The sequence below is a fragment of the Bubalus bubalis genome, chromosome X (assembly GCF_019923935.1).
Source record: "Bubalus bubalis isolate 160015118507 breed Murrah chromosome X, NDDB_SH_1, whole genome shotgun sequence".
NCBI classification, from domain to species: Eukaryota; Metazoa; Chordata; class Mammalia; order Artiodactyla; family Bovidae; genus Bubalus; species Bubalus bubalis.
Window position 1 is genome coordinate 142,192,828 of NC_059181.1, and position 26,538 is coordinate 142,219,365.

At 41.0% G+C, this 26,538-nt stretch overlaps 1 protein-coding gene across 4 annotated transcripts in view; it reads right to left on the bottom strand.

The window, feature by feature from the left end:
• Positions 1–7,278: 7,278 nt before the first annotated feature.
• The window catches only part of CT55 (cancer/testis antigen 55), a 42,845-nt gene continuing 23,585 nt past the window's right edge, over positions 7,279–26,538 (bottom strand). Inside the window, exons 1-6 of one of the 4 annotated variants that reach the window (XM_025276524.3) lie at positions 19,654–19,950; positions 16,483–16,667; positions 13,899–14,043; positions 11,136–11,219; positions 9,149–9,261; positions 7,279–7,686 (exon numbers count right to left, since the gene is read on the bottom strand). In XM_025276524.3, coding sequence (XP_025132309.1) covers positions 7,495–7,686; positions 9,149–9,261; positions 11,136–11,219; positions 13,899–14,043; positions 16,483–16,667; positions 19,654–19,744 — 810 coding nt within the window. In that variant the 5' untranslated portion in view covers positions 19,745–19,950 and the 3' untranslated portion in view covers positions 7,279–7,494. Of the gene's footprint in view, positions 7,687–9,148; positions 9,262–11,135; positions 11,220–13,898; positions 14,044–16,482; positions 16,668–19,653; positions 19,951–26,538 lie in introns of those variants that run through there. The other 3 variants (XM_025276526.3, XM_045164431.1, XM_045164432.1) reach the window with 3 other exon arrangements.

Genomic DNA, 26,538 nt, shown 5'->3' on the forward strand with positions numbered 1-26,538 from the left:
TTGTGTGCTGGGCCTTCAGCCTTTTGAGTAGCTTTGTTGTTTGTTGGTTGGTTTTTTTTATGATCAATTTTGGGGTACCAGACAATCACAAAATTCTCTAGAAGTTGAAATTGTTTGTGCCAATGAATAGGAAGGGATATTCTTATTCTGTCCCAAATACAGAATGTGCTGTGCTATGCTCAGTCCCTTCAGTCATATCCCAACTCTTTTGTGACCCTACGGACGGTAACCCACCAGGATCCTCTGTCCATGGGATTTCTCCAGGCAAGAATACTTGAGCATAAATTCTTTGGTGCTCAGTTTTCTTTATGGTCCAACTCTCACATTCATATATGACTATTGGAAAAACCACAGCTTTGACTAGATGGACCTTTGTCAGCAAAGTAATGTCTCTGCTTTTAATACACTGTCTAGGTTGGTCATAGCTTTTTCTTTTTTTTGGATAAGAAGATATGTTTCTCACTCTCAATGAGGTGACAGAATTCTCACAGACTCTTGCTCCTCTTTTATGTTTTGCACTATTTTACATATATATTATATTTAATTCCCAGCTTTTATGATAACGTGGAATAGAGGAACAAATAACATCATGGCATAAAGAAGTAACTGGTCAAACTCAGAATGTGGGAGATTCTGAGAAATCTCATTCCTTTTTTAAAATTTTTATTCATTTTTAATTGGAAGGAAAAAAAACTCATTCTGAAACCAAATCAATAAAAAGGGGTGTCAGGAGCAAATGACTGAATGCAGGAAAGAGAGGCAAAAAGCAAAGTAACTATGTGGGTGTTATTTGGATCTTCATTTGAACAAAACAAATAAGAGAAATTTGAATATAAACTTGGGACTTAAATGATATTAGGTGATTTCTATTAATTGGCCAGGGAATCACTATTGATTGGGATATGGCATATCCTTACGATTAAGTGATGCATAATGCAGTGGTCATGAGTAAAATAACATAATATCCTGGATTTGTTTTGAAATACTTTGTCAAAAGAAGCCAAATGTTCATCAGCAGATGAATAGATAAAAAACATGTGGTATGTATATACAATGGAATATTATTTAACCATGGTAGAGGAAGTTATCTTTCCATTTGTGACAGCATGGATGGCTTTGAGCACATTATGCTAAGTGAGATTAAGCCAGAGAGAGAAAGACAGCTATGGTATGGTATCACTTATATGTAGAATCTAAAAAAGTGAAACTTGTGGAAAACAGTAAAACTGTGGATATGAGGGAATGGAAGGGGGTTAAGAGTGATGGTGTTTAAGGGTACAAACTTATAACAGGTAGTAAATAAGCCATATAGATCTAATGCACAGTATAATGAACACAGACAACAATATTGTACTATAGTTATATAATGTGATAAAATATAGTCACATATATTATAAGTTATAAATGTATATAATCTTAAACTTGAATGATGATACATGTCAAATTTATTCAGTTAAAATTTTTTAATTGATTTTCAAAAAAGAAAGGGAAAAAAACCAAGGGAGGGATAAATGAAACAAGGTGGTCAAATGTTGACAATTATTGAATCTGGGGAACAGATCTAGGAAACTTGTTAAACTTAACTTTTAAAAATTATGAATGTTTGAATTTTTATAGTAAAAAATTAAAAATTAATTGAAAGCAAGTTAATGAATTAAACAGTAATCATGCAATCACCCAGGCTCTCGTTTTATTTTTGGCTGCCACTAAGCCCATAGGACACTGGAGCATTAACTAGACAAGGACAGGGAAAACTGATTCTCATTTTCTGAGAATCATTTTGAGGCTCATAAGGTGGCCATAGATATGTTTCAGGAGAATCTGAACTCTATGTAATTAGACACTAAATTTTATTTGAAATTGTTTCTAGGGAGGTGGTTTATAGGTTTCACTGCATTCTCAAAGTCATTAATGATTCACAAAAGTTTAAGATATACTACATTAGAGAGTTTACAAAGCCTTTACCAGGTTTAAAATTCTACAAACCTGAAGGGGATGAGAACATGCCACTCCAAATATGCCACTTTGGCATAAGAATTATTGTGTGTGTGTGTGTGTGTGTGTGTGCGCGTGTTCAGGTGTGCCCAATTCTTTGCAACTCCATGAACTGCAGCCCACCAGGCTCCTCTGTCCATGGGATTTCCCAGGCAAGAATAGTAAAGTGGGTTGCCATTTCCTCCTCCAGGGGATCTTCCCAAAACCTGCATCTCCTGCATTGACAGGTGGATTCTTTACCACTGAGCCACTTGGGAACCCCAAGAATTATTTTGAGTTTCAGGCAATTGAGAAAAAGCAAATACAGGAAGAGCTCTTTGCCTTTCTCCTAAGTGCCTAAAGCAGGACATAATTTTTCCTTTCGAAGGTGTCCCTTCTCCTCTAGTACTAGGAGGAGGAAAACAACCCTTATCACTGGACATGAAACATGGCATTGAGATGAGTCTGCACACACAGAAAAGAACTCCTTACTGAAATACCGTTATCTTTATAATTTCCCATATATTTACCTTCCTCCAATTTACTGCCCCTAGAAGCCCAACACCCCTCCCCAACTTTCCTTTGTCCAGTCACTTCTTCATAATTTATCTCCTTTTGTTTCCATGGTATATAAACTGTCAAGTCTAACAGTTTCCTGGATTTTTCACTTTCTGTCAAACCTTTGTGCACATATAATTAAAATAAGTTTGCATGCATTTTCTCCTGTTAATTTTGCTTTTATCAGTTTAATTTCTATGTCCCAGTTACAGAACATAAGAGAGTAAAGTTTTTTTCCTCTACCAACCCATATAAGAACAAGAAATGTAATTGTCCTATAAGAAAGACTCCCCGCACAGTGGAAAGGACTCTAGATTTCATGAACAACTCATTTAGAATGCATTTATGTTCTTATCTTTCAATAATGCTTAAGTGCCATCAGATATATTTTAATGAAATCGCAGATACTAGACCAGTTCAATCACTAACAAATGGCGGTATATCAATGCAATTTTCTCTTTTGTAGATGCTTATCAATGTCACCCAAAAGTCTGTATGGTAAAATCTCACCTTTAAAAGTTTTGTTTCCCAAAAGCTCTTAAGAAGTGGGAAGCATTACAGCAATAAAAATCCCTTGGCTAAATAGGAGAGGGAACTATAATATGTTTAAGTGCCATTATCTTATTGACTGTGAAGAAAAAACATATTCTAGATAAGACCTGAGGTTTCTCTAAGCCAGAAATTGAGATCGTGAAGGCGGTAGCTTGTCAATGCAGTTCTATTTGCTACTGTATTGTGCTATTATCCTACCTTTTTAAAAAAGTAAAATAATTTTGCAGGATAACTGAAATATGTTGTATAATGGCTTTATTAAAAAGCCTGGAGCAGTGCAACCAATAGTAGCAGCCTGGTTTAAATTCAAAGACAAAATTACTATCCAACTGCCCATCATCTAGTGTTATAGTTAATAATCATGCTTTACACCCTGCATAGATTCCTAGTCATCATTTTCCTGTTCTTGTTTTAGTCAAGCCTGATGATGAACCAGTGCAGAGCAGATAGTGTGTGCATGTGTCTGGGTGTATTAGTGAGGGTCACTTATTTCTGTTAAAAGTCTGTATTAGCTATTGCAACAATAACGTCCCAAACTCAGTGGTCTATGATAACAAGCATTTATTTGTACATTTACAATTCTGCACATTGCTTGAGAGCTGGGGTTTGTCAGTTCTTGCCTAGGGAGCCATGTTGCAGATATGAGTTGTCTGGGTTTGGCTCCAGCTGCAGGCTGGATGCAGATCAGCTGTGTGCTGTCATTCTGGGCCTAGGATGAACTGGGCATGCGTTTTGCATGGTGGATCACCAGAACATCAGAGGCACTTACTCACATCACGTACTTTCACATCCCATTGACTGTATCAAGTCATTTGGCCAATCCCAAGGCTTTCCAAGTCTTTAAAATGCACCAAAGGACTTCCCTGGTGGTCCAGTGGCTAAAACTCTGCGCTTCTGATGCAGGGGGCCCATGTTCGATCCCTGGTCAGGAAACTAGATCCCACGTGCCACAGCTAAGACATGGTGTAGCCAAATATGTTTTTAAATGCACCAAGCTTTTTTCTGCTTCAAAATCTTTGCATATATCATCCCCTCTACTCAATATGGTCTTCCCTGACACCTAACCTAACATGGTCCCCATCACCACTATTATATCACTTTCAGAGCAGCCTATTTCTTCCTTCCCAGTCCATCATAATTTTTACTTTCATGGTTACTTAAGTGATCATATTTACCTTTCACATTAGATCAACAGTGTCATTGACCAAAAAAAGGCTAAGCCACAACCTCTTTTTTTTTCTCATCTTTGCATTGGGTGTATTTTATCCAGCCTGTTATTTTTAAAAGGCTGGTTGAATGAATTAAGTGAAAACCATTAGACCCCTGCAGGGAGAATTTCCACTTTTCAAATGTACTGAGTTTGCAAGGTTGGTGACAGACAAGCATGATTGATTCCCAGTTCTATATATTTGTTAAAAGGCCTCTGTCCTTTTCAAAATCGCTTGACTTTTCTGTGCCTGTGTTTACTAACCCTGTACTCCCTATCTCTGACTGTGCTTTTGAGGATTAAATGAGATTGTGGATTTAAGCTCCTAGCCCGATGCTGTGAGGATGTTATCTGTCAAAATTCATGACCATTTTGCTCTCTTCACCCCACTCCCTGACAGCAGAGCCCCAGTCCCATTCTCATACCAAATGGCCACCATTTTAGAGCATTTGTCATACATTCTGGTTAATGTAGTAGAAATAGTGCTCTTAGATACTATAAGTAATATGATGTGTGGAACTTGAAACTAATGAACAGTGTCCTAACTGATATTCTGTTTACATGTCTATTTCACATATGTTTCCCTTGAGTCTGAAATAGATGTAATTTTTACAGGCAAAAAAAGGAATTGTAAAGATTATAGAGATGAAATTCTAAGGGTGAATAGCATCAGCAAGAATAATGCAAAAGGAAACCATGAAGCATGTTTTAAGAGTAGTGCATGTCACCTGTGAATGAAGAATTTGCTGGTCCTAGTCACTAGGCATAGAATATAGTGAGTCCAAGGTGTTGCTCCAGAGATGGCAGGTGAAAAGTTGTTTATGACAGTTGAGTTTGAGCTCCAGATAGACTGCAGCAGGTAACTGGTTACACATTTAAGGAATGTAGGCAGCACACCCGGGTGAGACTAGACATTTGAAGTTCAGATTTTAAGTGGCATCTGATACCATCTATAAGTGTGACCACTTGAACATTTGCACTTGGGTCTCAATGCTTATAGGGCTTCAGAACCACTTGAAGAGCTACCTTTATTTTTTTTTAATATTTATTTATTTACTTATTTTTGGCTGTGCTGGGCTCATTGTTTTCATTGTTGCATGCAGGCTGTCTCTGGTTGTGCCAAGTGAGGGCTACCCTGTAGTTGTGGCACATGGCCTTCTCATTTCAATGGTTTCTCTTGTTGTGGAGCACAGGCTCAAGGGCATGCAGGCCTCAGCAGTTGTGGCACATGGGTTCTAGAGCACAGGCTCGATAGTTGGGGTACATGGGCTTAGTTGTCTCGTGGCACATGGGATATTTCTGGACCAGGGATCAAACCTATGTCCCCTGCATTGGCAGGTGGATTCTTAACCACTGGACTACCAGGGAAGTCCAGAGCTAACTTTAAGATGTAGTGAATGGAGTGAATGTGTCTATGACTGTATCAAAAAGGTGAAATATACAATCTGATTTTTATTTCTGATATGGGGTGTTTTTAAGTGGGGGTGAAAATGTCCTAAAATTAAGATTGTGGCAATGGTTGAATACCACTGCACATATACTACAAACCACTGAATTGTACACTTCAATTGGGTGAATTGTATATTATGTGAATTTCATCTCAGTGAAAGTGAAAGTCGCTCAGTCGTGTCCAACTCTTTGTGACCCCATGAACTATACAGTCTATGCAATTTTCCAGGCCAGAATACTGGAATGGGTAGCCTTTCCCTTCTCAAGGGCATCTTCCCGACCCAGGAATTGAACCGGGGTCTCCTGCATTGCAGGCAGATTCTTTACCAGCTGAGCTACCAAGGAAGCCCTCCATCTCAATAAAACTGATTAAAATAAAAAAGGCACAGTTCAGATTTGGCCCAAGGACTGTAGTTGGCAGCTCAAGATGATTGTCGTATTGTTTTTCCTGTTGCGTGTATCCCCTGAATGAGCTGAAGGGAATCCGCATATCAGCACTTCAGGTTGGGAAGATCTACCACACAACACTGGAGTCCCGGAAGTGTGTGGTGACAGGTCCCTGTGTTTGCATGGAACTTATTAAAACTCCGTTTCTAATACAAGCCAGACTCATACTTTCTGCTCCCCAGTCCCAGCACCATGATGTTGTTCAGTTAGGGAGACCAGGTGCTGCGCTGACGAGGATCAGATGATCAAGGACCCTGTATCCTTGAGGTGGCAAAGACCTCAGAGTTGATACAGCCCTGAAGCAAAATGTCCAAAGTAAAGCTCTGCTGGGCCAGCCCTGTGAAAGCAGACAGATTCTGGAGTTTGCCAAAAGGATGAAGGAAAAGTATTCTGCTCTCTCCCCTACTCCCGCCACTGCACGCCAGGTGCTGACACGCGATTCGCTCACTCCATTGAGGAAATTTGTGAACTGGCAACTAGGATCGAATGACCAACAACCAGATTTACAACAATCCACTGTCACTCTCCAAGAACAATCTTCTATGCCAACCAAACAGGAGAATTCAGTGGGGAGCTGGCAGAATCCACGGCCCATGCATCTTTCAAGTCCAGTGGTGGACTTTTCTGGAATTCCCACAGTGTATGGTGCTGCTTTGGAATAACCACTTTCCTAGGGACCTGGAGCCGCAGCAGCACCCACTGGCCCCTTTCTATCTGCAGACTCCATAGGTCAGGAAGCCAGGTGGGCATTCACAGAACACAAGTTCCATCAGGGCACAGAATTTTGGCCATTGTGTTCAAGGTTATAACCCTAGCACCTAGGAGTCAATCACTATTTCTGAAGTGGACCAATGGGTGACTATCTAAAATCTAGAAAATATTGACTCCAACTACCCAACCATAAAGTGGGGAATTAACCACTAGATGGTAGTCCCACTGAACCTATAACACAAGCACATGAGTTCTAAAGAAACATTTCTTGGATTAGAAACTCTGAAAGGTGAAAAAAAATCACAGAATGTAGATTAATTTTTAAAAATAAACACATCTACTAAAAACAGAAAATCATGAACATAAATTATTACAAAGGATAAAGATGAAAATGTCTTTAATCAATAATGAAAAATGCTAAACACCCTTCAGAAGATGCATTCCATTTAGCTAGACCACAGAGGATTTTAAAGGTTGTCTTTGAATTAACTGTTGAGGTTTACTAAGCTATTTTTTTTTCCAGAACACATTTAAACCAAGCTGTTTATTGCCAAGAGAAGAAAAGATGCACAGGGAATAAAAACGTTGCTTTCTTATTACCCCTTTTTCACTAGAGTCATAGAAATTGCTCTCCAAACATAGCAGGACTGAACACTCTCCACCACAACTGCATCGACCATGTCAGATACTTGAGGTACGTAGCCATCAGGAACTTTCAGAGATTCCAGGGTGAAAAAGATAGTATCATCTAGCACCCCATTTCTTCCCTGCAGGCTAGTAATGCAGACCTGTAATTACAAATAATGCAAATGTTTATGTAAAAGGCTCGTGTACTTTCACAAGGTCTGCACCTCCTCACTCAGGATTTAATCTGTTGTTTAGTTGCTAAGTCCTGTCTGTCTCTTTGCAACTCCATGGACTGCAGCACTCCAGGCTCCTCTGTCCATAGGATTCTCCAGGCAAGAATACTGGAGTGGGTTGCCATTTCCTTCTCCAGGGGAATCTTCCTGACCCAGGGATCGAACCAGTGTCTCCTACATTAGCAGGTGGATTCTTTACCACTGAGTCACCTGGGAAGCTTGGATTTAATCTGTTGCTGCTACTGCTGCTAAGTCGCTTCAGTCGTGTCCGACTCTGTGCAACCCCATAGACGGCAGCCCACCAGGCTCCCCCGTCCCTGGGATTCTCCAGGGAAGAATACTGGAGTGGGTTGCCATTTCCTTCTCCAATGCAGGAAAGTGAAAAGTGAAAGTGAAGTCACTCAGTCGTATTCGACTCTTAGCGACCCCATGGACTGCAGCCTACCAGGCTCCTCCGTCCATGGATTTTCCAGGCAAGAGTACTGAGTGGGGTGCCATTGCCTTCTCCTGGATTTTATCTGTAGGTCACTCCAAATCAGTGATTCCCAACATGGCTGGCACATTTGAGACACCAGAGTGGAGTGCTTTGTAAAACTACGCATGCTGAGACCCCATCTCACATCAATTCAGTCAGAATCTCTGTGGATTTAAGTCTAGTATTAGAAACCCTGCTCTAAATATAACATACTCTGTCCATTAACCTCCACAGTTACAGCAGTGAGAGTGAAAAGGATTGAGTAAGAAAGGAATGTGGTGGTAAATAGAACATCATTTCCCCCACTTCCTCTGTCACATTTCAAGCTTCATCTGTGAAAAGTGAAAGTGAATGCCGCTTAGTCATGTTCGACTCTTTGCGACCCCATGGACTATACAGTCCATGGAATTCTCCAGGCCAGAGTACTGGAGTGGGTAGCCTTTCCCTTCTCCAGGGGATCTTTCCAACCCAGGGATCGAACCCAGGTCTCCCGCATTGCAGGTGGATTCTTTACCAGCTGAGCCACCAGGGAAACCCTGCAAACTGAATTTCTATTAGTCTCCATGACCCAAACCACACCCAGTGTTTACTGTAAGATCTAGTCCCTTCACCCATGCCATTCATTCTTCCCCAGCAATTCCCTGAACATGATTTGTTTTCTGGTCTGTTGCTCTCAACATTTTAATACCTCTCATATAAACTGTATAATTTAGATCTTAATTATATATGTCTTCTATATTATTCTTTAATTATTTCCTTTCAGAAGCACCACCTTTTCAATAAAAAAATAAACTCTTTGGCAAAGAATGTATTTTCTTTTAGGTTTCCCAAGCCAACCAATAGAATCCCAAGCAGCAAATTATCACCACAAACAGGCTAAGTCAAAACAAACAAGGACAACATCAGATAAATTACCTTGTGCACGTGCTTGTGTCTCAGAGGCTTCACTGAGAGGGCCTTTCTGCTTTGTGTGTCTGGCTGGATGGAAAATACAACTTCTACTCGGTCACCCTGATAAGGCTCAAAATCTAAAACCACCAGGGAGAGAAATCAAGTTGGAATTATCTCACAATGTTGTCATGTGAAATTTCACAAGTTACTTTGATGCTGGAATACCCTAAAGTAGATTCTATGACAATGAAGTTCCATTTTAAACATTTAAAAACAGGTAACCTGTCTTCCTGTCAGAAAGGAAGTTTATAATCTTTTAGGCATTGATTCTCTCTCCTGACTTCAAGTTGTGAGTTGGTGATGGACAGGGAAGCCTGGCGTGCTGCAGTCCACGGGGTCACAAAGAGTCAGACACAACTGAGTGACTGAACTGAACTGATAGCAGAAGAACATATTGCTACAGGAAGAAACAATTTTCTCAAGTGTTTTGGACCAACGATGAACTCTATATAATTTACATTTTTCAACTGTCAACAAATCTTTACAGATTTTACACAAGTTAAAAGCGAGTCACAGTGCCCAAATGTACCATGGAGCATCTAAAGCCAATAGAATTATCGAATGCTGCTACTGAAAGTGAAACTTGATACAATCACTTCAGAAAGCTGGCAATATCTATTAAAGTTAAACATTTCTGTACCCTATGATCCAGCATTTTCTAGTTCCATCATAGCCCTTTCTTCTCCTTGGTTCCATCACAACTAAATTTTAGAAGGACCAAAGACCACACGAGGGACCTCTTGTCTTCTTTCTCTCCACATTTCCTTTGTGTGGCTTTCTATAATATCCATAGGCTGATAATTCCAGTAACTGGAGCTCTAACCAATTTCGGATTCATATATCCAAATGTTTACTCAAATTATTATGTCTAAAGCTGAGCTCTTGCTAGTCTTCTCATGCACCCAGTTTTGCTCCTTGGTCTTTCCATATCTGAAAAATGGAAACTCTACCCTTACCATTGTTCCAGCGAAACACTTAGGAGTAACTCCTGACCCCACTTTCCTTCACACCAAATGTCCAGTCCATCAGCCAATACTTTCATTTCTAACTTCAAAGTATTTCCAAAATCAAAACAATCCTTACAGCCTTCCTTTCTACCAATCTTAGCCAAGTTTCCATCATCTCTCACCAGGACTATTGCAACAGATTCCTAACTTGCGTTCCCAATTCCATCCCTGTCCCATGTAACCTGTTCTCAGCAGGACAGCCAGAGTGAACACCTTAAAACATAACTCACTTCATATCACATCATTGTTCAAAGTTCATCCCCCCAAAAAAGGCCAAATCCTTAATATGATGTATAAATCCCTGTGTAGCTTACCTCCTTACTCTTCTCTTTAAGGTCTTTATTGAAACTTTACTTTTTCAGTAAAACCATCCCTAATTTTTCAACCCATAGCTCCCTAGATTTATCATTATCCTGAAACTATGATTCAGCAGTTTCAAGCCTAGTCCTAAGAATCTAGCCCTGACAAAGAAAATCATAGGTTCACAAAAAAGACTTGTATAAGAACATTTTTTAGCAGCTTTATTCATAATAGCCAAAAGCTGACAGAATCCAACATGACCTTCAATAGGAAAATGGAGAAACTGTGATATACAGAATGCGCTACAGACACATGCCAACAACATAGATGAATCTAAAAATACCCTTCTTAAAAAATAAATAAAAATACCCTTCTGAGTAAAAAAGTATTAAACAAAGAAGTATATATGTCTGATTTCATTATATCTGTAAAATTCTAGACTGGCAAATTAAATATATGGTGGGGAAAAAAACTCAAAACTGTATTTTGCCTTGGAGATGGGGGTGGGGGGTTGACTGAGGACAGGCATGAGGGTAATGTTTAAGCACTTGGATTTGTAAAAACCCAAAGACACTCTGAAAAAAAAAAAAACTAAAAACAAACGATGAACTTAAGCTGCTGACACAGATATGACGCCTACTCACGATGCTCCAGCCATCTTGCCCATCCTTCTTTTCCGAGGAAATGCCAGCATTTTTCCACGTCAGGAATTTTCTCACATTTCTTCCCTGTGAAATATTTTTCCCAGGTGGTTCCTTTGTCTCCCTCAGGTCTCGGCTCATGTGTCACCTCCTCAGAGAGGCCTTCAGTAACCTGCTGTCTATAGTAAAGCTCACCTCACTCTACTCCCAGTTTTACTATCACAATGCCTTCCTCAAGTCCTGGAGAGCAGAAAACAATCTGTATCTCTTTTGGGAGGGGGCTGGGGGAGGTTTACTTGCGTATTGTCTGAGTTCTACCTCTTTCTACCTCATTAGAATATAAGTATTATGAATACTGTACCTGGAACAGAGTGAGGTACTCAAGTATCTGTTGAATGAACATAAACATGGAAATAACATACATGGACTCAGCATGATGTGGAACAAAACAAAAAAAATCAACACAATTTTTCCTTCTTTTAGATTCCTATTGGAGAAGGCAATGGCGCCCCACTCCAGTACTCTTGCCTGGAGAATCCCATGGACGGAGGAGCCTGGTGGGCTATAGTCCATGGGGTCGCTAAGAGTCAGACACGACTGAGCGACTTCATTTTCACTTTTCACTTTCATGCATTGGAGGAGGAAATGGCAACCCACTCCGGTGTTCTCGCCTGGAGAATCCCAGGGACGGGGGAGCCTGGTGGGCTGCCGTCTGTGGGGTCGCACAGAGTCGGACACGACTGAAGCGACTTAGCAGCAGCAGCAGCAGATTCCTATTATGTTTTAAATTGTAACAAGTTTTTACCATTTTCATTGGGTTTTATAATTAGATTAAAAACAGCTATTCTGACATTTCTAAATAGGACTGGTTAGGTGCTCAAGTCTTCTTTTTCATCTACTCTCTTTCACCCTAGGAAGTCTATTACTTCAGTTCACTCGATTTATTTTGCAGCAGTAAATCCCTCCACCTGTGCTTTGAGTCCCACTCTCTCTTTACAACCAGGGACTGTGTTTTATCAGTCCTTCCTGCTCTCTTCTTCACTTTCAATTAATCCCTTTGGCATTACCAACATGTTCAAGTGTTTCCCATCTTGAGAAGAATTCTCCTAGCAAGGGCTACCATTGGTGGTGACTTCCTATTGACATGGTTTATAGGGACCAAGAGATTGCCTTTGGAACTTAGCAATCCAAGGGGCATCTTATCTTAGCATTAGGTATTTCTGACTAAATGGCTCTTAAGATCCTAGCTGCCACCAGACAATCATTTTTGGGGACTTCTCTTTGGACTTAGGTGCAATATTTTTACTTATATTCATCTTTCAAAATCCAGCCTGGCAAGGGGTTGCAGGGGTACAGAGACCAGCTGGGAAAGCACCTCACCCGGGCAGCCTTTCCCAGTTCTCTCCATAGCAGTCAATCATTCTCTCTCCTCTATGCAGTAATGTGTGTTTTTTTTTTTTTTGTAAAAAAACATTCTTTTAATGTCAGTCTCTCCCAATTGAACTATCAGCTCTTTGCAGGCGGGGTTTAGTAAAGTCTTAGTTATCTTGGTCTTACCAATATCTAGCACTCTATCTTGAGCTGAATGAATAAATTGAAATAGCATCAACAAACCAACAATTGCTTTTGGCATAAAATAACAAAATGTTATACCTGATAATTAATGGACACACACATACACACACGCTTGGAATGTGTTGGAGGAGATTACTGAGAAGACATAACCACGGTTGACCCACAAACTGGACCTGGGCACTTGGAGGCTCCTCATCTCTTCCATGGTCCTTGGAATGTACGTTCCACCTACCGTTCCCATGTTTCAAGGACACAGCCTTGACAGAGTAAGGTATCACTGAGACCATTTGGGTGGTATTTGTGACTGAACTCTCTCAAGCCCTCTGTATAAAGTGTTGACATTCTGGCAGGGGAGGGTATAGATCTACTTGTGCACTCAAAATAAGGCTCATACATTAAACTCCCTTGCTTATTAAACTTGCTCCCTACCCATCTAGAGTGGCCTGCCTCTTTCTAGGTCTCTCCTTGTTTTCCATGTACAGGGCCAGTTTGTGAGCCAACAGAAAAGTACAAGGCTACTTCCAAACCTTATTTTAAAGCTTTTGAAGAATAAAAAAAACATTATCCCTGTATACTTGTATTAATAATATTTTTCAGTTAGATTAGAAATTCAATGCCTATAGGAATGGAAAAATTACACAAATACTAGTGATTACATCTAATAAATGAGAATGCAACAAATGACAGGATGAACTTTTAAAAATATAACGCATCTGTCCCTTGCTGTACATAATTTTCAACTCCAAAAGTACACCTCAAGTATTAAAGAGCTTCCACTTGGAGTGAAGGACAATGGAGAAGTAATTAAATCCTCTCACCAATTAGTGTTAACCATGTCACAAATTTGACCCTGGAAATGATGCCTATAACCATCTTCAAATGCAATCTATAAAATTAAAAAATAGGTAAAACCTAAATTTTAAATTTTTAACTTTTTTGGCTGAGTCCCTTTGCTGTCCACTTGAAACTATCACAACATTGTTAATCAGCTATACCCCAATATAAAATAAAAAGTTTAATTAATAAAAAAGACAAAGTTGGAGCATTTAAGAAGAGATGATTTACAATGGTTGAAATGTCTTTGTGAAAAGTATCTTGTGTATACATCTGGCATTTCCAAAAATCTCTTTTGCATTGCTTATTAAAGGAACATTTCAGCAATCTAGTAAAAAATATATATATAAATTGTACCTTTACAAACAACATCTAGAGAGAAGTAAGCTGTGTGATGAATGAACTCAACACCTTCCATCAGAGAGTTCATACAGCCAAGTGAGATTCTAGTACAGGAGTCTGGCAGTTCATCACCACGGCTATTATCACAGAAAGCATCAACCTACGAGAAGAAGAAACATTTACTTCACACATAACAAAAGTTTAAAAATCAGAAACATATGCTTAAATCATTGTTGTTTAAGAAATAGTTTAAATAACTATAACAAACAGTGGTGAATATATTTTACGTGGCAAACATCATAGACATGAGATGATAAAATAATGCCTGAGCTTCATATATTTTTAATTTTATGCTTTAGAGCAGTTTAGGAAAATTAAGCATCAGTTCAATTCAGTTCAGTCACTCAGTCGTGAGCTTCCCATATATTCCTTTTCTGCACTCGCAGTTTCCCCTGTTACTAGTATCTTGCATTTGTTCAATCAGTACATTTGTTCGATTGATGAACCAATATTAGTTATATTTAATTAAAGTCCGTAGTTTAAATGAGGGTTCACACTTTGTTATACTGTTGTATATTTCTAAAAATGTGTCTGAAAACATTATTTGTGCACCAACAAATTAAATGCACTGACCATATTAGATACAAAAATAAAAGATACTATTCCTGCCTGTACGAATTCATAACCAAAGAGGAGTAAAATGCAAAAATAATGAATTCAAAGCAAGTTATGACAAATAGTAAAAATATGTGCAAAAACTGGCTTTTGGGAATTCCCAGTAAGGAAAGAATTTATGATTCAGAGAATACAGGACAATTTCTTGGAGAAAGTGGGACTTGATCTAGGCTGTGAAAGAAGAGAAAGATTTTACTAGCAAATGAGAATAGGGCTGAGGACAAGGGAGATAGCAAAGGAGGAGAGAAAACACATGGCAAAGTAGTGAACAAGGAGGAAAATCAAGATTTCAGATCATGGCACTTGGTGGGAGAGTGTTATAAAACATGACAAAAAGTTGGGAAAATAAAGGTGGCGGGGGGCATAGCTCTAAAAGACGAGTCAAATTAGGACTTAATTTATCTACAACAGAGAGGCATTCAAAAGTTTTATTATTGAAAACGAAAAGGTCTTTATATTTTTCTTTGCTAATTACACTAATAATACATGTTCATTGTACAAAAAATACAAGGCAGAGAAAAGAAAAAAGCAAAAACCAATTATACATAATCTGTAAACCCAATACCTTTCTAAAGATAAGCATTGACCATATTATATTCTGGTACTTACCCTGTTCCAGATGTTTTTACTATGCATAAATATCTATGCACCATTTGAAGGAAAATTTCATAATATATATATTACTAATGCACTCTCAAATAATCACAAGTATGTCAACAATTCATAAAAGCACCATGACTAAGGAATAAAAGTTGCCCAGGAGGGCATGAAAGGGGATTTTTGCTTTTTCATCCTAGAGTTAGAATTATTTCTGTATTATTTTATGTGTATATAAAACTTTCCAAATTTAGAGAAAGTTTATATTAAGCATTCAGTTGAGAGCTGCTATCTAAATAATAGAGATACTACTACTACTACTAACAACATATATCTTAACCATTTAAGAAAGAAAGGCACAAAGGAAATTTCAATGTTTTCCATCAACCAAGTTATATAACAAAAATCCATACTTTATAGTGAAACCAAGTGGGACCCTGTGGGCCTTTCCTGGGAACAGACCCTCTCTTCCCCTCTCCCTGCACCCTGCCTCTTGTTTGTAGAAAAGCTTTAGCTTCCTAAGCCTTCTCCAACTTCCAAAGAGCAAATTTAATCAGAGAAGTAAGAAAACACAGAAAGGAAAACCGTCAAGTAAGACAAAATAATTGTTTAGCCATAAAACAAGGCCCTTCAGTTCCTCCACAAGGACTATAGATAATATTCTGAACCATATCCTTTGAGCTTTTCAGCAGATACTGAAACCCCCAGCAGCTGGCAGAAGTTAATTGCATGCTGACCACCAGCACATAGACCTCAGACCAGTTGGAACCATAAGGTTAACAATGTTGACTTCTGAAATACCACCCAGTTCCTCATCACCAAACAATCAGAAGGATGTCCACGAGCTGATTAGGCACACTGCTCCCTCTTCCCTAGCATGAAAGAAACTTGAATTCTACTCTGAATTACAATCGTTCCTTAAGGCATTAGTCTGCCATCTTCTCGGTTTGCTTGCCTTTCAAATGAAGTCAATTTTCCTTGCCCCAACACCTTTTTTCTAGACTTACTGGCCTGTCATGGGATGAGCAGAACGAGCTTGGACTCAGTTACAGTAGGAGACAAAACTGGTTGGAACACATTATATATAAATATATAAATACGTTGACAATGGTTTAAATTATCCTAAAAGCAAAAAGCTTATTTTTTAGAGTTTATTTATTTGTCCACGCTGAGTGGCTTTTGGGATCTTAGTTCCCCAACCAGGGATTGAAATTGGACCCCTTGCCGTGGAAGCGCCAAGTCCTAACCACTGCTCAGACAGGTTGACTAAATAGAAACAAGGTTGGAATCCCCCCGGGAAAAGAGACAGTTCCCAAACTTATCTTACTTTGATTGCTTTCAATCCATGAGATGTTTTATTTTCCTCCACAACTGCAGTAACCTTTTGCCCAACTTTCAGAAGCACATTGCCAGTCACAACATCACCGCTGAAGTAGATCAACTCATCGATCAAGCCATAGTTACTACAGAACTTTGTCACGACTCCTTGTACAGTTTTTGACTTGGTGTGACCTAAGAAATGAGTAAAGGTTTCATTATTCTCCAAAGCAAAGACACATTATAATGAAGCCCTACCAGAGGAAGATGGGCTTCCCAGGTGGCTCAGTAGTAAAGAAACTGCCTGCCAATGCAAGAGACGCAGGACGTGCCTGTTCAATTCCTGGGTCGAGATCATCTGGAGAAGGAAAATGCAACCTACTCCAGTAGGTTGAAAAATCCCATGGACAGAGGAGCCTGGCAGGCTACAGTCCACGGGGTCGCAAAAAGTCAGACATGACTGAGCATGCATGCATAGATGATACCAAAAGAAGATATAGCAGAAAATGAATTAAATCTAAAAATAAATTGGGTTAGATTTAAGATACAGATGACAATGAGAGTAGAACATAGTGCTAAAATGTGCAGGATTTGGGAGGCAGATTACTTAAATTGAAATGCTGGTTCCACCATTTATTTCTGTTTGGCACACTGGCTCCATGCCCAAGGCAGTGGGGCTCTGAGGTGAAGAAAGCTGAGTCTGGAGCCTGACCTGATTTCAAATCACACAGCTCTTCCCGCTTACCTAAATCTGTGTAATCTGGGGTTCATTTCTTACCCTCTCTGAATTTGTTTTCATCTGTAAAACCAGGGCAATGACAATGTGAATTCACAAAGGTGAATCTTAAATGGTCTCACCTTACTGGCCAGGGATCTTGGCCTCCCCAATCAATAGAAATTGACTAGACGCCAGACAAAAAATTCAGGCAAGGCTTTATTGGGGTCCTTGATGCAGCGGGGGTGGGGGTGGGGGTGGGTGGGTAGCTAAGGAAACAAACAGGTGTCTTTACTTCCTCCCTCCCAGAGCCTAGTGGCAAGCAGGCTCCTTATGTGGGGTGAGGGCAGGGGGTGTGTCCAGCGGTCAGGCCTAAGAGGTGGCTTAGGTAGTTTGCCCACCCTTCTGGTGATGAGTGCAGAGGGCAAGCACAGTATCCTGCTTTTGCTCCCAACCCCCTGCTTGTGCTCCAGGCTCTTTAAAAATGACAGTTGGGTGTTATTGGTCTCTTTGTATCTTTTGGGTCTGGAATTTGCCCCAACAGCACATGCATGCAGTTATTTTTAGTCCCAGTTTCTTTGCATTTTGTTGCTCAAGGAGAAGTGTGTACAGGTGCAAACATTGCAGCACTGCAGCAACTTGGGTCTCAGGTTTCAGCCTGTCTCATCACCACAAAAAACGAGATAATTCTATCAGGTGATAGAGGCATTAACTAGCCTTATTGTGTAAACATTTCACAATATATACATACATCAAATCATCACATTTTACACCTTAAACTTACAATTTTATATGCCAATTATATCTCAATAAAGCTGGTGGGAAAAGGTTGTTATAAATATTAATTCACACATACATATCAACTGCTTAGAACTGTGAGTGCCTCCCACCGGTTAGAGCTTATATGTTAATTGCTATCGTGGTATCTACATCTAGACAGTCTAATGTATCAATTATTATTATATAATTTTACTGTAATCAACAACAGCATGAAGAGCAGATCTGGAAATTCTTGAGCAACTCACCAGACAAAGCACATAAAGAGATCTGGGGATTTAAATCTAGCCCAAATGTGCATCTGAATCACTCGGGTTTATTTTATTTTATTTTATTTTTGTGAACAAACACAGCTAGTAAGCCATAATTTGGGATCTGAACCTAGAGGTCAGCCTGCAGAACCCATGCTATGAACCACAATGCCTTAGGTGCTTGATCAAAGACTCGGGTGAACTGACTGGGGAAGGCTAGGGAATACTTTGATTATAATAGATTATAGAATCACAACCCAAGAAAATCCTGAAAATTTGAAAAAAGAAAAGAAAAAAGAAAGGGGAGGAGCCACATTTATTATTTTAAATCATAGCACTGAAAAAAGAGGAATACAAGAGAGACAGCTTCCACTCAGGCACATGATAACTTGTCAAAGACTCCTGTGTTGTTCCTTGGGTAAAAGGGAGGGGAATTAATGGATGATGCAGTGTCAGCTAAAAGCTAAGCAGCAGCCTCCCATCGCAAACTTCGCTACGACTCAGCCACCTCAATGGGGCTCAAACTCCTGCAGAAGCTGCAGGGAGATTCGGGCACCTGGAAGCCGGGGCCCTGCTGAAGGAATAATGCTGCTCAAGAGCCGTCTCTGGCAAACTGCCACCATACGCGAGCGCACAGTGGATTCACTCCCATGGCATGAAGCGCCTGCGGCGGGAGCGCAGAGGTCGGGAAGCGTTTGCAGGGCCTGAAGTCTGGGTGACACTGGCTGGTGTCCGCTCCTCCCTGCCTGTGTCTCTCTGACCCCGCTGTCCAAAGGATCGACAACCCTGCGACTTCTCTAGGGGAGATTTTTGAAGATTAAAGCACGTGGATGCCCCTCAGCCCGAGCCCAGTGCTTGGCCATAGACAAGCACTCAGTACACAAGAGAATTAGAGCAACCAGAGCAGGGACGCCACTCTCTCAGCAAATTTTTCATTTTACCGGATTCCCACCAACAAAACGACGCCTTCTCAATGCTCCCCGGGTCACCCCTCAGTGCCAGACTCTGGGGCAAGTTTTTAAGGCACAAAGGTGAGCAAGTTAAACGCGGCCCCTGCCCTCCGACCGGGGACAGATGTATGATTCGTCCACTTGCCTCCAAATACACGCTTTTGTGAAACCATAGCAGATTCACCCTCAATTCAGGGTGATGCCCCGAATGGAAAGGCAGTCGCAACACACTCACATAACACAGGCACAAATTCCAAAGGCATTTGGGGAAATGCAAGGGTGGGGCACGGCTCCCCAGGGAGCTTCTCAATCAACATATTAACTATAGACTAGGGGCTCCGGGTTGTGTTCAGGGACTCGGACGCCCCTCCCCACATGGAGGCGCTGCCTGGGACACACACAGCGCCCCTCTGGGCTCATGCGGCCTAGAACTAGGAGTGGGACGCACCGCTAAATACTCAAGGGGAAGGAAGGGATGAGGTGAGTACCTTCCAGGAGCCTCTGATGCTGCGCCCTCTCTGCTTCCGACGAGTCCACCTTCCTCCAAAAGGCAAGAGCCCTGGAAATAAACCGGAGCATAGTCCTGTAGTCAGGGCGGCCTGGGCTCCGCGTGACACTGGGCACGAGGCTTGCTTCTGTCTAATCCTCTGCCTCCAAGCCGCACTCTGATCACAGCAGCTGCCCAGAGGCCGTGCCTACCTCTCTGCACCGCCCAACTTCTAGTAAGGCCCTCACACAGGACTTGGCTGAGGCTGCTCTACCAAGAACTTTACGGTTCCCATCCTCCAGCCAATCTGGGCGTAGACCCCTGGGAGGAGGGCCCTGAGATGTAGCGAGCTGGTGGGCGGGACTTCGTGGCTCCTCCCATCACAGATGAAGGTGGAAACCTGGAGGCCATGCCGGAAGTCGCTTCCAGTCTAATCCTTTTTTGCATCTCTTAGGGTAGACGAATTCGCCCAAGGGCTTCTGCAGGGAGGGCCTGGTGCCTGTTTTGGAAGATGGCACCGCAACTTGCCCTGAGGATGGAGGCGGGCTTCCAGGTGTGGAGCCCCATCCCTCAGGGCCTGAGTTCTTTTCCTTTGCCTCTAGAACTCCCCTACCCACCCACATCCCAACAGCACCACCTCTTCACCCCTACACACGCTCCACAGAGAGTTCCGTGATCCACTCTAAGCAACAGTTTTCTGTTCAACGTTAAACCAATACCATCGATATTGTGGAAAAGTCAAACTTTTGCATCAGCTTGGGCCTCAAAACACAGAGGAGGGCATGGCAACCCACTCCAGTGTTCTTTGCCTGGGAAATCCCATGGACAGAGGAGCCTGGCAGGCTAGAGTTGATAGGGTCTCAAAGAGTAGGACACGACTGAGCAAAGCTACAAAGCTGCTTGGAAGCTGGAGCCAACTGCTGCTTTATAGCGAAGCACTCATGGTCCTGAGAGACACTTTTGAAGTGTGAGCTGGAGATGAGGGTGGCTAAGTGAGGAGAATCAAATGATGTAGCACCATGCAGGGAGTTTGGATTGCATCCCTACTAGTATTTGGCTGAGCAAGGGTCGGGGTGGCGGGGAAAGGACCATGCAGACATGGTCACATTAAGAATATTAAATGAGGATTTGGGTTGTCTTCAGTAAACCACCGGAGAAGGCAATGGCAATCCACTCTAGTAGTCTTGCCTGGAAAATCCCATGGGCGGAGGAGCCTGGTAGGCTGCAGTCCATGGGCTCACGAAGAGTCGGACATGACTGAAGCAACTTAGCAGCAGCAGCAGCAGTAAACCACTCACCAAAAAAAAAAAAAAAAATCTGTAAAACATCGTGTAGTGTTGCTCAGTCACTCAGTCGTGCCTGACTCTTTGCAACCCTATGGTTTGTAGCCCACCTCAGAGAAGGCAATGGCACCCCACTCCAGTACTCTTGCCTGGAAAATCCCATGGACGGAGGGGCCTGGTGGGCTACAGTCCATGGGGTCGCTAAGAGTCAGATACGACTTAGCGACTTCACTCTCACTTTTCACTTTCATGCATTGGAGAAGGAAATTGCAACCCACTCCGGTGTTCTTGCCTGGAGAATCCCAGGGACGGGGAGCCTGGTGGGTTGCCGTCTATGGGGTCGCACAGTCAGACACGACTGAAGCGACTTAGCAACAGCAGCAGCAGCAGCATTTAGGGCAAATTCTGAACAGAAGATACAAAGAAACAAAACAAAACAAAACAAAAATTAACCCAACTGCCACTTTAGAAGAATCTGGAGCAAAAGCAGAGTACTGAGCATGCTCCCTGAATACAATAACATCAAGGAGAGGGCAAAACTAAGGCACCCCTCCAGCCAGACTCCTGCACACACCTCTGCTGCTGCTGCTGCTAAGTCCCTTCAGTCGTGTCCAACTCTTGTGTGACCCCATAGACGGCAGCCCACCAGGCCCTGCCATCCCTGGGATTCTCCAGGCAAGAACACTGGAGTGGGTTACCATTTCCTCCTCCAATGCATGAAAGTGAAAAGTGAAAGTGAAGTCGCTCAGTCGTGTCCGACTCTTAGCGACCCCATGGACTGCAGCCCACCAGGCTCCTCTGTCCATGGCATTTTTCAGGCAAGAGTACTCTACCCTCACCCTATATAAGGAACAAGCTTGCCCCACGTCGAGGAGTGAGCAAGCAAGTGAACTTGTTTGTTCTTGCTCCCCGCTACTGCAGCAGGGGGCCCCAATAAAGTCTTGCCTAAATTTCTTGTCTGGCCTCTAGTTAATTTCTATTGATTTGGGAAGGCCAAGAACCTGTAAAATCTGTTACTTTTCTCAATATCTTTAAAACTCTTACAGGCTGCACCTGACAAGCCTCAGAAATAGCCCCAGACTCTGGAGTCTGGAACAGTGCACAATATCTCCATGTGCAACCTTCCCTGGACAGTGGGCAGCTTAATATCCATGGCATCTAGTGGCTGTCCAGCAGTTCCCTTCCCATTTATCAAGTTGAGGTATTTCCACTCTATTCTCAGTTTTTCAAGTGACTTTATCATGAAAGATTGTGGGATTATGTCAAATGCTTTTTTAATTGAGATGATCATGTGATTTTGGCCTTTATCCTATTAGCATGGTGTACAACATTGCTTTTCAAGTTTAACCAACCTTGTGTTCCTGGGATAAATCCCACTTAGTCATTGGTATGGACTGAATTCTGTCCCCTAAAATATATATGCTAAAGTCCTCAGACCTCAGAATGTGACTGAATTTGCAGATAGGGTTTGTAAAGGTGTAATTGGTTAAAAGGAGGTCATTAGGATGACACTGATTCAATATCAGTTCAATATCAAATTCCTCTTATCAACCCTCATAAGAGGAAAATTTGACACAGATTCAGATAGAGGGAAGGCGAGGAAATAAAATAACCATCTATAAGCCAAGGAAAGAGGCCTTAGGAAAAAATCAACCTTGCTGACATCTTGTTCTTGGACTTCTCAGCCTCTAGAATTGTGAGAAAATGAATTTATTTTGTTTAAGCCACCCAGTCTGTGATACTTTGTTATGGCAGTCCTAGAAAACTAATACAGTCATTGTAGACAGTTCTTTTATATGTTACTGGATTGATTTGAGGATTTTTGCCTTTGAATTCATAAAGGACATTGGTCTGTAGTTATGTATTTTTTCTTGTGTTGTTTCCATCTAGTTTTTGTATCAGTTAGAATGAGTTTGGAAGTATTCTCTCCTATTCTGTTTTTTTGGAAGAATTTGAGAGGGATTGCTATTCATTCTTCATAAAATGATTGGTAGACTTCAACAGTGAATCAATCTAGACCTGGATGTGTGTGTGTGTGTCTGTGTGAAGTGCTTTACTTACTAATTCAATCTCTTTACTTGTTATAGATTTATTCATATTTTCTGTTTCTTTCTTATAAGGGTTTTGGGGGGTATGCTTAATTTTTATAACAGCATTATTGAGATATACTGTTGTTGTTAGTCACTCAGTTGTGTCTGACTCTTTGTGACCCCATGGCCCATAGCCAGCCAGGCTCTTTGTCTATGAGATTTCCCAGGCACGAATACTGGAATGGGTTGCCATTCCCTTCTCCAGGGGATCTTCCCCACCCAGGGATCGAACCGGGTCTTCTGCACTGCAGGCAGATTCTTTACTGTCTGAGCCACTAGGGAAGCCCCTTATTGAGATATAATTCACATACTATTGAAAGTCCCTCAGTTGTGTGCAACTCTTTGCGACCCCATGAACTATACAGTCCATGGAATTCTCCAGGCCAGAGCACTGGAGTGGGTAGCCTTTCCCTTCTCCAGGGGATCTTTCCAACCCAGGGATTGAACCCAGGTCTCCTGCATTGTGGGCAGATTCTTTACCAGCTGAGCCACAAGGGAAGCCCTCATATACTGTAGTACTGACCTATTTATACAATTAAATGTCTATTTCTTCTTTGGTTAGTTTTGATCATTTTTGTCTTTCTAGGTCATCTAATTTTGTAGCATACAGTTGTTCATATCATTCTCTTATAGTCCTTTTTATATACAGGGATGTCCTCTCTTTCCTGATTTTAGCAATTTGAGTCTCCTCTTTCATTGGTGGATCTAACTAAAGGTATATTAATTTCCTGATCATTTCAAAGAACAAACTTTTGATTTCATTTATATTCTCCCTTTCTTCTCTATTGTCAACTTCATTTATTTCTGCTCTGATCTTTGATTTCTTTCCTTCTGCTTGCTTTGAGTTTAGATCACTCTTCTTTTTCTAGTGTCTTATGGTAGAAGGTTAGATTATTGATATGATATCTTTGTCCTTACTCTGCAATTTCTAAATTGATTCTCACTTAATACTCTTTAGTTGCTCTCACAATAAGGCCCAACACCCCAGTGCGCCCTTGTCTTGGTAACTTCATCTTGGATCCCTTACACTGGGTCAGCTGTCAGGGTGCCCAGACATACCACAGGTGCTCAGAGACACCAGCATTCTGAAAATCTCCTGTGAACATACACTGCCTTGAATTGTTTATTCATTCTTCATTGTTTGTTTGCTGTTTCCCTTTCCTCCAGACACTGAGTATCATTTGTCTATTTTTCTTTGTCCATTGGACTCCCTTTATGGACCCCAGTGGTAATTTATCATGGACTTATTTCTTAATCACTACTACTATTTATTAAGTGCTTACATTTGTCCATTTTTCTGGCTTAAACCCTCATCAATTTTTACAGACTGACTGATAAACTGACCAGTGGACCCATCATGCTATGTGGTAACTGCCTATTCCCTTGGCCATATCCCTCTTATTAGAAGTTCAATGAAGGTAGGACCCTGTCTGCCTTGCTCCCTGAATCAGTAGAGACCAGTCAGTTTAAAAGAAAACATTACAGGCATTTCAAGAAGGAAAAAAAACCTAATGCTGGAATTAGATGTTGACTAATCTGTTTAAGGTCTGGAGGAGCAAAGGTCAGGGACTGTGGATACCACAAAGAAATTAGCACAGTGCAAGAAACTGTGCCAAACCCATAGAGCTTTCCTGATACCCCAGTGCTGGAGACTGACAGGTAAGGGTGCAATTCAGGAAAGCTGCAGGAACCTCCAACCCTGAAGCCTGCAACTAGTCTGCCACCACCAATATTAGAGAAAGAATGCCTTCCTTCTGGCCTCCACATCTGGCAGCAATGTCTCTCAGAGAGACTGTGATTAGAACCTTGCCTGCAAGTGGTTATGGGCATGAGAATGGGACCAAATGCAAACAAAACCCAGAAGTAATGACTTGCTTGAGTAAAGTGTGTGTGGTCCTATGGATGGGCATGCAACATTTTAGGAATGGCTGATACCTGCCTTTTATATTCTGACTCCCTTTATGGACCCCAATGGTAATTTATCATGGACTTATTTCTTAATCACTACTGCTATTTATTAAGTGCTTATATCACTATGCCATCCAGTCACTCTGCCCAATACTTTCCATTTACATAGTCATTTAATTAATATTTGTTGAATGCTATGAGCCAGACAACTCTTCTGAGCACTTAGAATAAATCAGTGAACAAAGAGAAATAAACCTTGGTCCTTAGAACTAACCTTCTTGTGGTGGGGGAAGGGTAGATGATAAAAGCGAAAAAAAAAGTAAAACATGTGGTATGTTGAAAAGTAACAAGTGCCATGGAAAAAAATATATCAAGCAATGAAGTTCTGGAGTGCTGGGGAGGATTGGTGAGTCGTATTTTAGAATAGGGTAGTCAGGGTAAGCTTCATTAGGAAATAATAATTGAGAAAGGGCTTGAAGGAAGTTAGGGAGTTAGGAAGGTAGATATTTGGAGTAAGAACTATCCAGGGTAAAACTTTAAAAGCATAATCTTTAAGATCAAGATAAACACAAGGGAAATTCCTGAGACTAAAGGTTTTAACAAGGTTTATAATGCAACAAAAATCAGTTTTAGGGTTGGAAAGGAAGATACAAAACAATCATTCTTTTTTTATATATATATACTTTACAGATGATAGCATTTTCTACTTAGAAAGCACAAAGAATCAGATATTAATTTCTGGAATTAATAAGAAAATTTAGCAAGGGTGCTAGATGTAAAAATCAATTTTATTTCTACCAAACAATCCAATAGAAAACTGGATAGAACATATGAAAGAAACAGTTGTTAGAGGAGGAAACCAAATTGCCAATAGACGTTGACAACACACTCAGCTTCATCAGTAACTGGAGAAATGTAGATTAAACTGACAATGACAAGCCAATTCACATGTGTCAGATTGGCACAGATTTTAATTTGGTTATATCAAGAATAGGAAAGAATGTGCTAGTACAACTCTCATCCACTGATGAAAGGCATATCAATACTGTAGACACTTTAGAAAACAAATTGGAATTAGCTGTTAAGTGTTGAGATGCACATACATTTTGACTCTGGATATCACTTCTCGGTGTGTACCATAGAGAAACTCACATATGCATCAGCAGACAAGTAGAAGCATGTTCACATCAGTACCGTTTGTACTAGCAAACACTAGAAATAACCTGTATGTCCATCAATAAGCCCCTAAAACAGTGCCTGGCACGTAGTAGCACCCATTAACTCTAGGAAGAGGAGCTTCATAGATACATAAACTATGAACGATTTATAAAATGGCATGTTACTTAGCCTTCTACTCAAAGTGTGGGCCAGGACCTCAGGGTTTATTCTTGCCTTCCTTCTTGCTTACTTGCAACTTCTTTTTCCGACAGTGAAGAACCTGACTTTCAACATCCCATGTAGGTATTTTTATTTTTACCAGAATGGTGCTTTATTATAGGTCTCATCCTGTTTCTTACTTTTTTTCATTTGCACTGGTCAAGATCTTCCTATGTTGCTGTGTGTACATCTAGTCTCTTACTTCCAACTGCTGCTGCTGCTGCTAAG